Below are 11832 nucleotides of genomic sequence, written 5' to 3'. Positions count from 1 at the left end.
TCAAGATTTAATCAGAAATAAACATATCTCATGCTGGAGAAAATAATAGACAATTAAAAAATGTATAACTATGTACTTTATTTGGTCATCAGCAGGTATGTACAAAATCCTCCTAACAAACTCAACATTAACATTTCAAATATAAGATATTTACATGCAGCTGCGTGTTATATACAATGACCCCCTACTTATACTTTTGCAATCGCAGCTTGATTGACCAGTAACTGTTGATACAGAAGCACAGCCAAAACAAGTTGATGAAAAGAGCATTACATTTTGAATAAACATGGAAAAGATACTTTTAAATAATTTGAATTAAAGAAGCCAAACAATGTAGGGCATTTCTATCTACTTAAAAATCAAAGATAAAACAAAAGAACCAGGAGATTTCAGATCTAATGTCAGGTGGAGGAATTGTGGAGTCCACTTGGAAGATTGTTCAAACGAGATCTCAGCTCTTTCCGGACCTGGCTCACTCGGGCCAGTTTGCGTTTGTACTCCTGGAAACAGCAAGAAAAAGCCACTGAAATGTCAACTTACTACAATAAACATGACATTTACTGAATCATCATTTAAAAACAATCCTAAAAAATATATAGATAACGAAAAGAAGTGGATCCGTACTTCAAGTTTGTGCTCATTGTTCACCAGACCGTCACGTTGGCTTTGGAGAAAACTCGACAGCATCCGCGTCAGCTGTCGCCGATCGTCGATTTCGGCCGCTAGGCGTCCACTGTAGTCGGCCAGCAGCATGCAGGCGTCGTCCACCTGGCGTGAGAAGCGCGCGCCCACCTCCTTATCTGAAAAAGATACACACATAATAATAAGAACTTTGAATATAAAGGCTGGTGTTGTTTTTCTTTTTCAGTTTTTTTTTATTTACAAATAATACAAAATACTTGAAAATGAACCTGAGAAATTGTTATGATAAAAGGAAAACTGCATTTCAAAACTGTCTTCAGATAAAATGAACAACAATGATGGGAGCTGATTTGATTGGCTATTTGATCTAGTAGTGCAGCTAATTTTGTAGTAAGCAAATGTTTAATTAAAAAAAAAAATGTTTCTGAGCGAAACAGTACTTAATACTTCTACTTACCCGTAATCCTGTGCAGCAGCGACATATCTTGCACCTCAGCGGGTAACAAGGAGATGCGCTGGCGCAGCTGTGAGTCTCCTGACGTGGCGTTTTCAAGCTCTTGTAGTGCTCGGATCAAATCCGACGTCTACTGGGAAAACAGTAAGACGTCACGATGCACCGAACTGAAAACCATTATACAGTAATCCCTCGAATATCGTGGTTAATGTAGACCAGACAGAGCTGCGATAATCGAAAAATCGCAAAGTAGGGTCAGAAGTAGCAAGATAGCAGAAGTAGCAATTATCTTTGGAATTGAAAGATTTTTTTTGTCATTAAACCGTGATTTAAAGTTTTGAGACTTTTCTGCCACTAGGACCTGTGGGGGTTCTGACGGAGACATTTGTCCAGAAAAGTTGTCTTTCACTGCTTGGATGGACTCGTAGGGCCTCTTGGTGGGTTTCTTATCGCCATCTGCGCAACATCCCAGGAGACAACCGCTAGAGTTATTCTAATTCATTCATGTGCAGGGTTACAAGTAAACAAAGATCTTACAAAGGACTCTAGAAAGCTGCTCCAGCAGCTCGTTGTCATAGACTCCTCTTTCCTGCCAGATGGATAGCACCCGGCCAAGTTGCTTCTTACATCCCTCTTCGCACTCCCTGAGAAACAACACGCATTTGCAACAATCAAATGATTTTTTTTAAATACACATGTAAAATAACAAATGCGCACAGATTTGTCTTCTCTCATTTACTGCCATTAAAAGAAATGCGATCAATAAATGTTAAAAGAAACAAAAGATAAGGTCTAAAGCCTGTTAGTTGCTGCCATCTCTCCCCAGTTTGAAGAAATAATTACCCTCTGCAAAACAGGTGTTCGAATGTAAACAAAAGATGAGTGCGGATGACCATATCACTGGACAAGGTATTCCAGTTAGAATATTTCCAATGTTAAAAAATTATGATGAACCAGTAAAATGTGGAAATGCATTTACTTTTGGGGGTGATTCCGTAACTTTTTCGCATCTCGAATTACTCATTAGCATCTAAAAAAAATTGTAACCTGAAAATTTTGTACCCAGAGGCATTCGTAAGTAGAGGTATGACTATATAAATTCCTCGCACCACTGATTGGCCAAGCAATGTCACATGATCATCTGCAGCCAGTGATGGTCAAGCGTGTATAGACATGATGTGTCTTGACCTGCGCGGCAGTCTCCTCCGAATCCCTAAGGTTCGACCGTACCCAGGTTAAAAACCACTGACCTATAAACATGTTTGAATGCATCGACGATGACCGGTGCAAAATCCTGCGTGAACTCTGGTCCTTTCTTCTTGCTGTTCTGAATCACGTCATTGGCCAAGTACAGGAAAGTCAATTTGCGTGACTCCGGAACTGTAAAAACAAGCAAAGAAGAGTAAATGAATTGATAAACACAAAACAGAAACTGATTTTCCATAATAATTTCAGTTCTTGCAAATTGGATCCCATTTAAAGGAAAAGTTGAATTATGGTAATGTGGATGAGATGTTAGCAGTGATAATTAAGAAGATCACAAGTAGTAAAAGCATTATTCATCACTGTTGTTGACCGTTTAGGACTTGTTGCCCATCATTAGCTCGTTTCACATGTTGACTAAGATCGATGCTTTTCTGCACGGAGCTTGCTCACCTTTAACGAGCTCGTTGTACCAAACATGCACGATGTTCTTGGAGTGCTTCCTGTGATGGATGAGCCACAGCGAAAGCGTCTGGACGCTCTGCTGAGAGTTGCTAAGCTCGGACAATTTCTTCTCGAGAGCAGCCTCGGAGAACGAGGACATGTCGACCGCTGAACAAATGTCGCTTCGTCGCCTCACGGACGTCCCACTGTTTCAGCAGCTTCACTGCCCCAACTTCCTCTACCAGTGGTGGTTGTTCTTTTGTTTACGTTCAATGTTCCATGGAGGTTTATACAGCCATTCACAATTTAAACACGTTCCCACACTATTTACGCAGTGTCCTCCCAGGCTAGCTTGTTAGCGAGGTAGCTAGCCTATCCAAACATGGTTGCCTGCAAGAGGCATTTCCGTGTGATGTCGTGATGCGTTCAATGGCAATGGAATTCTAACATTTAGCCCACTGTAAACAAACATGTTTTGATTCAAATATATTTGAATTGAACACTCTTTTATGACTTAGCTATATCTAATTGACACGTGTAGGTTTGTGCAAATGTCGATTGGTTTATAGGGTAGTAAATCAGTAGGTCTGTCACAATAAAAATAACCAAATTGCTTGTAAACCAATGCACTTAATTTACCTATGAACACATGTTTCTTTGTATCAACTAAATAACTATTATGCCACAGAATGGCGTTTTTTAAAACATGTATTTAAGTTATCCGATTCAAACTTCCCAATAAAAATAATCTACGGCCGTTACAATTAAGAATTTGTTTACAATTCAGCACTAGTGTGTTCAAATAACTCATTAGAATATCCAATTAAATTGTATTAAAATGAGACAAGCCCATCCCATGCCTTTTCACCTAATAACTTAAATGTCTGCAATACTTCATTTCATCTAGCAATCTTTAATCTTGGTGCATCAGGTATTAATTTCCTTGCACCAACATCTAAATGGTGATACTCCTCAATCAAAGAGTCAAGACATGTTACGGCTTCTGAGAAAAAGCTGTGCTCCATCCCTTCTACTTGCAGGTAATGATGCAAGTGTGCCTTCTTCCTGTAAAGCTTGGTAAAACGTCCTCTCAGTTCCATGAATGTGGACTTTATGGCCGTGTTGTTAGCCAGGACCAATAATGATTGAGAGTGACCAACAGGGGCCACAGAGCACAGACTTGTTTTCCAGCCTTCTGGGTTCCATGACACAAAGTGCAAGGAAGGTGTTAACCTCTCGATATTTCTGCGCAAATCTGAAACTTGAACATTACCCCTGAGCATGAGGGAACAGGCAAGGTAGAGGCTATGCTTTGGGTCCACTTTGATTAATTGGTGGCTTTTAGAGAAGGCATTGCTAAAGATTTGATCCAGTCTTTTGGTCGGTTTACCTACATCTACCAGGTTGCAGACAGGACTGAGACTTGGAATCAGGAAGTGCAATCGGGGGAAAGGCACCATGTTCATGGCGATTTCATTCAGATCCATGTTAAAGGACCCCTCAAAACGGGCAGAGCTGGTAAGATTAAGTAATTTGTTAGCAACAATGTCATTCATGGCATCAAAGGGCTTTTCTAACCCAGTTAGTGAATCAATTTCTGGGATTCTTCTGCCAGCACGTTGGATGTTCATAATGTCCACCAGCGACTGGTTTTCTACAGGCAGGACACAGTCAGCGTTCTCTGTGAGCTCTTTCATGGCCAGCATGGTGTTGTAAGGCGATACGATGACGTCGTCCTCCAAAGACGGGAAGACTGGAGTGACAATGCGACACACCTTAGGGAATTCATCCTTGAGGAGACAGAGTAATTTGGTCCCGAGTCCGGAACCTGTACCACCTCCCATAGAGTGGATAAGAAAAAAAGATTGCAGACAATCACACTGTTCAGCTGCCTTCCTTAGCTGGTCCACTATCTTGTCCTTGTAGGTTAAGCCATACATCATGTGTCCAACAGCCCAGTTGTTGCCCGCACCTGACACTCCAGTGAGGACCTGAGTGCTATCAAACACTTCCCTCAAAGGGCCTTGCATCATCTCGTTGATGACACCCTCCTCCATGTCCAAAAGCACTGCCCTAGCTTTCAGCAATTGGACAACTCCATTATTAGCACAATAGACTCCATTATGACGGCTCGTCAAATCCACATTGTGGAAAAATGCGCCAGTGGCATCGTCATACAGGCCATTTTTGTTGAAATGTGCATACTCTTGCAAAGCACGTTCCCAAAAACGACAACCAATCTGGTTTCCACATTGTCCAACTTGAACAACAATAGACTGCGTCATTTGAAGTCCCGTAACTCACTTTATATATTATTAAATATGTCGATTGTCTATATAAAGCAAACGCTACTAGCTAAAATTAGCTGTACCGCTCATATGGTTTGTATTTCTTCTTCGTTGTCTTTTTCCGTCATCGTTTTCTGTTACTTCCGGGATTCACATACCGCTGGCTATAGATATCCTGTTTGTATGGCTAGATATCACATGTCTTCTGTAAAACAGTATTGGCAAACGTCGCAATTTGTCAGCCATATTACGCCGGAGCGATTCGATAAATCGAATAATATGTATTCGAATCAACATAGTTAGAAATGACTTAAGAACACCCAATTTTGAAACTTTTTTTTTGTTATTTTTCCCTTCCTAACCGTCAGAATCATTTTTTTTTACAAAACAAATTGGTGGTAAATCATTCATTCTAGTTTAATATATTACATTACATGACATTACATGACATTACATGACATTACATGACATTACATGACATTACATGACATTACATGACATTACATGACATTACATGACATTACATGACATTACATGACATTACATGACATTACAATACATAACATTACCTCACATTATCTTACATTACATAAACTGGTGATTTAAAAAAAATAGACTTCATAAAATGTGTGTTGTTTTGGCTTGCCATACTATCCCTTTATTGATGCTGTTCTTACAATGTATTGCACAATCTGTTTTTGCATCGATGTATGACTTTAGGAAGGGATTTCCCATGCGTTTAATAGGCCAAAAGAACAAGAAATTATGAGTTTTTAAAACTCTCTCAATTCTCACAATCCACACTGTAATCTGTACCAAACGATAACACGCAATCTGCTGTAACACATTCTTTGCGGTGGCCCATTTTTAAGATATAAGACTACTCCCTGCGGTTTTTATTCTGAATTCTTGACCGGGGTCATCAAGGTCACGCCGCCTTTAACCGGCAATAACGGTCAGGAAGCAACATGTGAGTCCTGTTGTCAAGGCAACCGTAGGATGGATTGGTGTGTAGTGGATACACGCGGGGACGTGCGTGTGTGTAGACAAAGTACTGCAGTGACAAAGATTGAGTTCCACCTTCTATTTTTCTAATAGGTGTATCAAAATGTTTGACAAAATAGCAGCCATGACACACTGATGAGTTTTTTAACTTCTTACTTTCACTTCATTTAATTAGAAAGAAGTAAAATGTTTAATAAATAATTCCGTTTCAAACTAAAGTCATTTATAACTTAAATGTCCCTTGGAAAGTGTCAATTGCGCGGCATCGTCCTTTTATTGATGACTCTGGAGATAAACTACATGATCCTGAGTAATTGACCTTTGATTTACAACGCATGCTTTCATATTACCGGCTTGCTTTTGTGTTAATTGTTGACCACTAAAAAAAGTTATTGCATAGAAAGTGGGACCATTGTTGACACTGAGTCCCATCTGCCTAACACAATCCACTAGCGATTAGTTTTTGGTTGTTAATCAACTGCCAGAGTGAAAATTAGACTTTAACCACGCATTCTGACTGCTGTTTCTTTCCCCCAAACATTTCCTTACCCCAAAATAGTTTGTTTTGTAAACTTGTTGTTCTAACACTCATGACATCACTTTTCTAATCGTACTTATCGTCTTCCCGCTGTGTGTGACAGGACATGGAACAAACCCAGGAAGAGGCCCCTCCCTCCGTTGAGATCGATCAGCATTTCTCACCGAATTTTAATTAAAATGTGCAGGAAAAACTGTCACTCATATTCTGTTAGGCTTTTTATTCAACTAGATTTTTTTCGCAAAGGGTTACAAAAGGGAAAGACTGCAAGTTGTGTTCAAAATTCCAAATACTGCCCTCCTATTCTATTAAGAGCATATAAATCTGCTTATTCTCACGGGTTTCACGGGGGTGCTGGAGCCTATCCAGCCAACCAGTGACATGGGATATCATACCTGTCAACCTCTGCCGATAACTGCCCTTATAAATGATTATGATTCCCCTTACAACCCCCCCCAAAACCTTACAAACACCGTACGGTGTGACCTTGTAGTAGGAGTGGGGCTCTTCTTTTTTGGGGAAGATTTTTACATGATTGTAATTGGGGGCTCTCTATACCCCGACAAATAACAAATATCCCTCGTATAACTACAGCCACATGTTGTTATCCAGAAACTTGAATGTGTGGGATAAAATTCCCCCCCGAACAGCATTACCATCTGATTCTGTTTGTGCACGTCAAAACAGGCCCATTACGCAAAATGACCAAATTAACCACAAATTTCACTGAACACGCTAAAGCTAAAGCAGAACAATGCAATTTTGTGATCCAGGTAGAGCCCTTTTAAAGCCGTCCCTAATGCCAAATTAGCATGATATTTTCTTATTGAACTAATTTAGCATTACGCAAAGGTACATTACATTTTATCAAATTTGCATACATCTGTTTGCTTACCTACAGTAGGGAAGCTACAAATCTAGCCATATACTAATGTCCATAAATGCCATTTATACAGTATGTGGAGGTATTTTTTATTGTTTTGTACTGATGATATGTATAATCCCGTACTGTCTCGCCCTCTATTTAAACTCAACAAGCATGCAATGTGAGCAATGCGTGTTAAATGCTTGGGCGGCACATGTAGCAAGTCAGGTCATGTGTCTGATGCACATTTTCCATTTCTCGGAAGAAGCTGAAAGCTCGTCAGCTGAGCGACGCGACTACTTTGGGTGTGAGGCAATCTGTAGTGAAAAAAACTGATGAACATGCTTAAATGTTGCCATTAAAACAAAGAATGAGGGAACCCCGTTCTGAGTTCAACCTTTCCTTCATTTCACAGGGCAATGAGTGTCGCTGATAAAAAAGCAAAAAGCGCTATTAACCCTTCAATCCATCGACCGCCTGGCAAGTCACTCAGTAACAGTTTTATCAGCACCCCCATGGAAAGGAGGGCAGTCTTATCGTGACTTCAGTTGGACAATCGATATCCAGGTCAGGCGTGGTGAAATATTGTCGCGGTATTTTGATGCTTTAGAAAAATGTAGGACACATTTGACACTGTCTCAATTTAACGTTCATAAAAAATGCATATGTGAACTGTTATAATATGTGAAATTGTTAGATTCGAATCGCCACCTGTTTGTACACATTAAAAAAGGTGTTGCAATTAAAAAAAAGTTGATTTCTTATTATTATTCCGAATATTTGTGCTGAGGTTGACTGGTAAAAATACGTATGGGCAAGTAAGCGCCATGAATTATGTTGATCTGGTCAAGTTTTTTTTAGATATGTTGCTCATTGTGTGCTTTTTAAGTCAGTTCAGACAAATAGCAGCGAGTTTTAACTCTTAGACATACCTGTCAACCTCTGCCGATAACTGCCCTTATAAATGATTATGATTCCCCTTACAAACCCCCCAAAAAACCTTACAAACACCGTACGACTCGTCGTACGGTGTTTGTAAGGTTTTTGGGGGGTTTGTAAGGGGAATCATAATCATTTATAAGGGCAGTTATCGGCAGAGGTTGACAGGTATGTCTCTACGACCCTTCCCCTAAAAAATGTAATCTCAGGTTAAAGTCCACCATGTCTTTCATTAACGGTTGAGCAATTCTGTTCGTGTCCTTTACTTTTGTTAGCAGACATGATGCAAAACCGTATTCTGAAAGCACATCGGGGGTGTGTGAGGACAGTTGAGTTCAGAGCCTCGCCCTGACTCCCTGACTTCTTCCTACAAACAAAAAAAGTAATCTCGCAGGTAAAAGTCCAACCCGCCGCTGCTTTGATCAACTTTAGAGCCACTGATCCGCTATCATTTCTTCTTGTCTGTCACAAACAGTACATGCCAAATTTTACATAAGTGAGTGTGTCCAAGAAAATTGTTCTGTTTATTGCTCTCATCCAATGCGGCTATTGTGTTCCTATTGAGGGCCTTGCATTACAAGGCAACAGAGTCGCTATTGTGCCTTAGCCAGGGCCCCACACACACACACACACACACACACACACACACACACACACACACACACACACGCGTGCATAGAGCGGAACAGTCAGTCAGTCAGTCATCAGCAGGTGTGGAAAATTCCACGAGGAGGCGTGAAAGCGAGATGGCTGATGTGTAATCTCGAGCAGCAACTCAACTCAAAAGGAAGCAAGGGTTCGATGCAGTGGCGGTCCGTGCATTTTCTCGTAGCGCCTTCAACAAATCAATCCAACCCTCCAAAACTATTCTATGGCTATAAAACCTCGACTGCAGCTACAGCTGCGACACATTAAAAAATAATCAATAAATCAATGCACAAAAATGGGGTAAAATCCACTTCCTAGCAGCATTTATTGATTAAATACAAATACTGGAGCTTTTCAGGCCTTACAACCGGGCCAGGGAGAGGATTTCCCCGGGAAAAGACAGCGATGGACGTCAATGGCGAAACGGCAAAAAATGCACTAAAATAGGGTAAAATCCACTTCCTAGCAGCATTTAGTGATTAAATACAAACACTGGAGCTTTTCAGATATCAGAACCGGGCCCACAATTGAAATATTATTTCGGAATATAGCCATATTTTACTCACCAACAATCCTTTTTAACTGTACACAATATCCATCCTCCTTCTTTCCTATCGCCATCGAAGCTAATTCTGAAAGTCGAGCCTGTCCTGTCGTATTTCTGGCATAGTCTGTCTTGAAAATGGCTTTAAATCAACACTACAATATATTTGCTTGTGCAGCTAGCTCCAGATACAGTTTGGTAGCTAATCATAGTTGGTGAAAGCGATGACGTATCCCTACGCCTGCGACAAGGCAATGACATATCCCTACGCTTGTGACAAGGCATTGTGGTGTTGCCAACTCGTAATCTGATTGGTTAAAGCAACAGTCTTATCGACGCTTGTTTAATGCAGCAGAGCCCGCAGAACTGATTGTGAAGGCTTTGAGGCAGATTTCTGACCCTGGCAACAAATAATGGCTGAAATGTGATTGGTTAAATGCTTCAATATGAAAACACACATCTGGAAGCAGTGCAACCAGGGGGAAAAGCAATGAAAGGAAGCTAACAGACCATTTGTAATTCTTTAATAAGTATTGATGGACAAAATATAATATATGATTCAGATATTTCTTAGGCCAGCAGAGAAGGCCTTGAAGGCAGGCCCTGACGGCCCGCCACTGGTTTGATGCCAACGACCAATCAAGGATCTAATCAAGTGAGGAGGCGGATGGCGGGCCGGTTCGTTTGATTTCGTCAACAGCCCAGCAGCATTCCTCCTTCTCGGCTCGGTTTTATAATCCAAACATTGAGATGAAAATGACTGGTATTGATTTTGATACATGAGCGGTGCTTATCCGATCCAGGGGAGGTCGAGCCAGCAGAAGGTTGTGAGGGTCCCGTCGAGAGGGCCGCATTTCTTGTCAGTGGTCTTCGGGATGTTGGGGAAATTTTCCTTGATGTTCAGGCAAGAATACTGTGAACTTACTGCATGTGCAAAGTACACTTACATAATTGTAAGGCTCACAGGGAAATGAATGTCGATGATAAATGCAGGATGAAAAGCAAGTAGGTTTGTCGAAGAATCTGCAAAAGTGGGCACTAGTATTTGGAGATGCGTTTTTGGAATGCAGGAATCTTGAACTGCAAAGAAATGAGATTCATCCTAGAAGAAATTGCATAATGAAATCAGTTCACCATGCCAAAAGTCTCATCAATGATGTCCGTGTGCTAAAATGGGAAACCATGAACCAATAAAAAGCAAGAATTTGTGCAAAACAATGACAACAAAAGAACTGCTGTTTTGGATTGTGAGAGCGAAAAATATGACTCTGCTTTCATTGAATAATCATAAATGTGCGTGGTCATAATCTCATTTTACCATGCCGAAAGTTTCATCTTTGATATCAATGTTATACATTCTGAAACAATAAACCAATAAAACGCAACCGGCTGTGCAAAAGAACAACAAAACAACTGTTGTTTTGGATGAAGAGAGAAACCAAAAAAATGATCTATTTCATAATTCATTCATTTTCTGAACCGCTTATCCTCGCAAAGGTTGGGGGGGGGGTGCTGGAGCCTATTCCAGATATATATATATATATATATATATATATATATATATATATATATATATATATATATATATATATATATGTATATATAGGTATATATATGTATGTATATATATAATATTAGGCTTAGAGTTAAGATATTAAGATTCTACATTGACCTTAATCCCACTTTTAACTTTCTACATTCCTAACACTTATCTCAACGTAGTTCCCCAAAACAGTAATTGCTATGATTTTCCAGCAAGGCCATACCAACACTGTTTATGCCTATAATCGTACTTTCTAACTTTAAATTAAATCCTATTCGTAAAAGGTATACAGTATTTTATCTGCTGTTGTTGGTTAGTTTTACAATAAGTTTTTTGCATCTTAAATTTCCAAAGAATTGAAAAAAAAGACAAACAGAATTTCGTCAAAATTGAACCAAGTGGATCTAATCAAGAGGTGTCCTCGTTTTACCACCGCCCGAGGGGTACATTGAATGTCTCACGCCTATTAATTTTCATTATGCTAAATGCAAATGAGGCGTTTGCGGGAATCATGCACATCCTATTTGCGCATAATAAAGATTCACTTTCAAAGCGTTTTTTTGTGGGAAGACATTTAATAGCACTTTTGTAGGTGCGGCAACAAACGTGGAAAGGTTGCACTCGGTTGCACGATCACTCCCCGCGGCAGATGTTGCCCAATCGGGGAAAATGGGCCGAGTTTGGCCCCCCTCCTCCCTTCGTAACTCTCATCTCCTCCC

General features: G+C 40.2%; 2 protein-coding genes across 2 annotated transcripts; both read right to left on the bottom strand.

The window, feature by feature from the left end:
• Positions 1 to 58: 58 nt before the first annotated feature.
• On the bottom strand, positions 59 to 3182 carry LOC144067383 (regulation of nuclear pre-mRNA domain-containing protein 1A-like). Its single transcript, XM_077591098.1, has 7 exons — positions 2753 to 3182; positions 2347 to 2476; positions 1634 to 1740; positions 1458 to 1552; positions 1100 to 1226; positions 625 to 800; positions 59 to 500 (listed from the first exon to the last, which is right to left on the bottom strand). Exons 1-7 carry the CDS (start codon positions 2901 to 2903, stop codon positions 402 to 404), a joined length of 885 nt encoding a protein of 294 aa, XP_077447224.1. The 5' UTR covers positions 2904 to 3182; the 3' UTR covers positions 59 to 401.
• A 324-nt stretch (positions 3183 to 3506) lies between these two features.
• Positions 3507 to 5172, bottom strand: tube1 (tubulin, epsilon 1). Its single transcript, XM_077591096.1, has one exon. The coding sequence runs from the start codon at positions 5026 to 5028 to the stop codon at positions 3643 to 3645; it is 1386 nt and encodes a 461-aa protein (XP_077447222.1). The 5' UTR covers positions 5029 to 5172; the 3' UTR covers positions 3507 to 3642.
• Positions 5173 to 11832: the final 6660 nt, after the last annotated feature.

The sequence above is a fragment of the Stigmatopora argus genome, chromosome 21 (genome assembly GCF_051989625.1).
Source record: "Stigmatopora argus isolate UIUO_Sarg chromosome 21, RoL_Sarg_1.0, whole genome shotgun sequence".
In the NCBI taxonomy this organism is placed as follows: Eukaryota; Metazoa; Chordata; class Actinopteri; order Syngnathiformes; family Syngnathidae; genus Stigmatopora; species Stigmatopora argus.
This window is presented reverse-complemented; position numbering and strand designations above follow the sequence as displayed.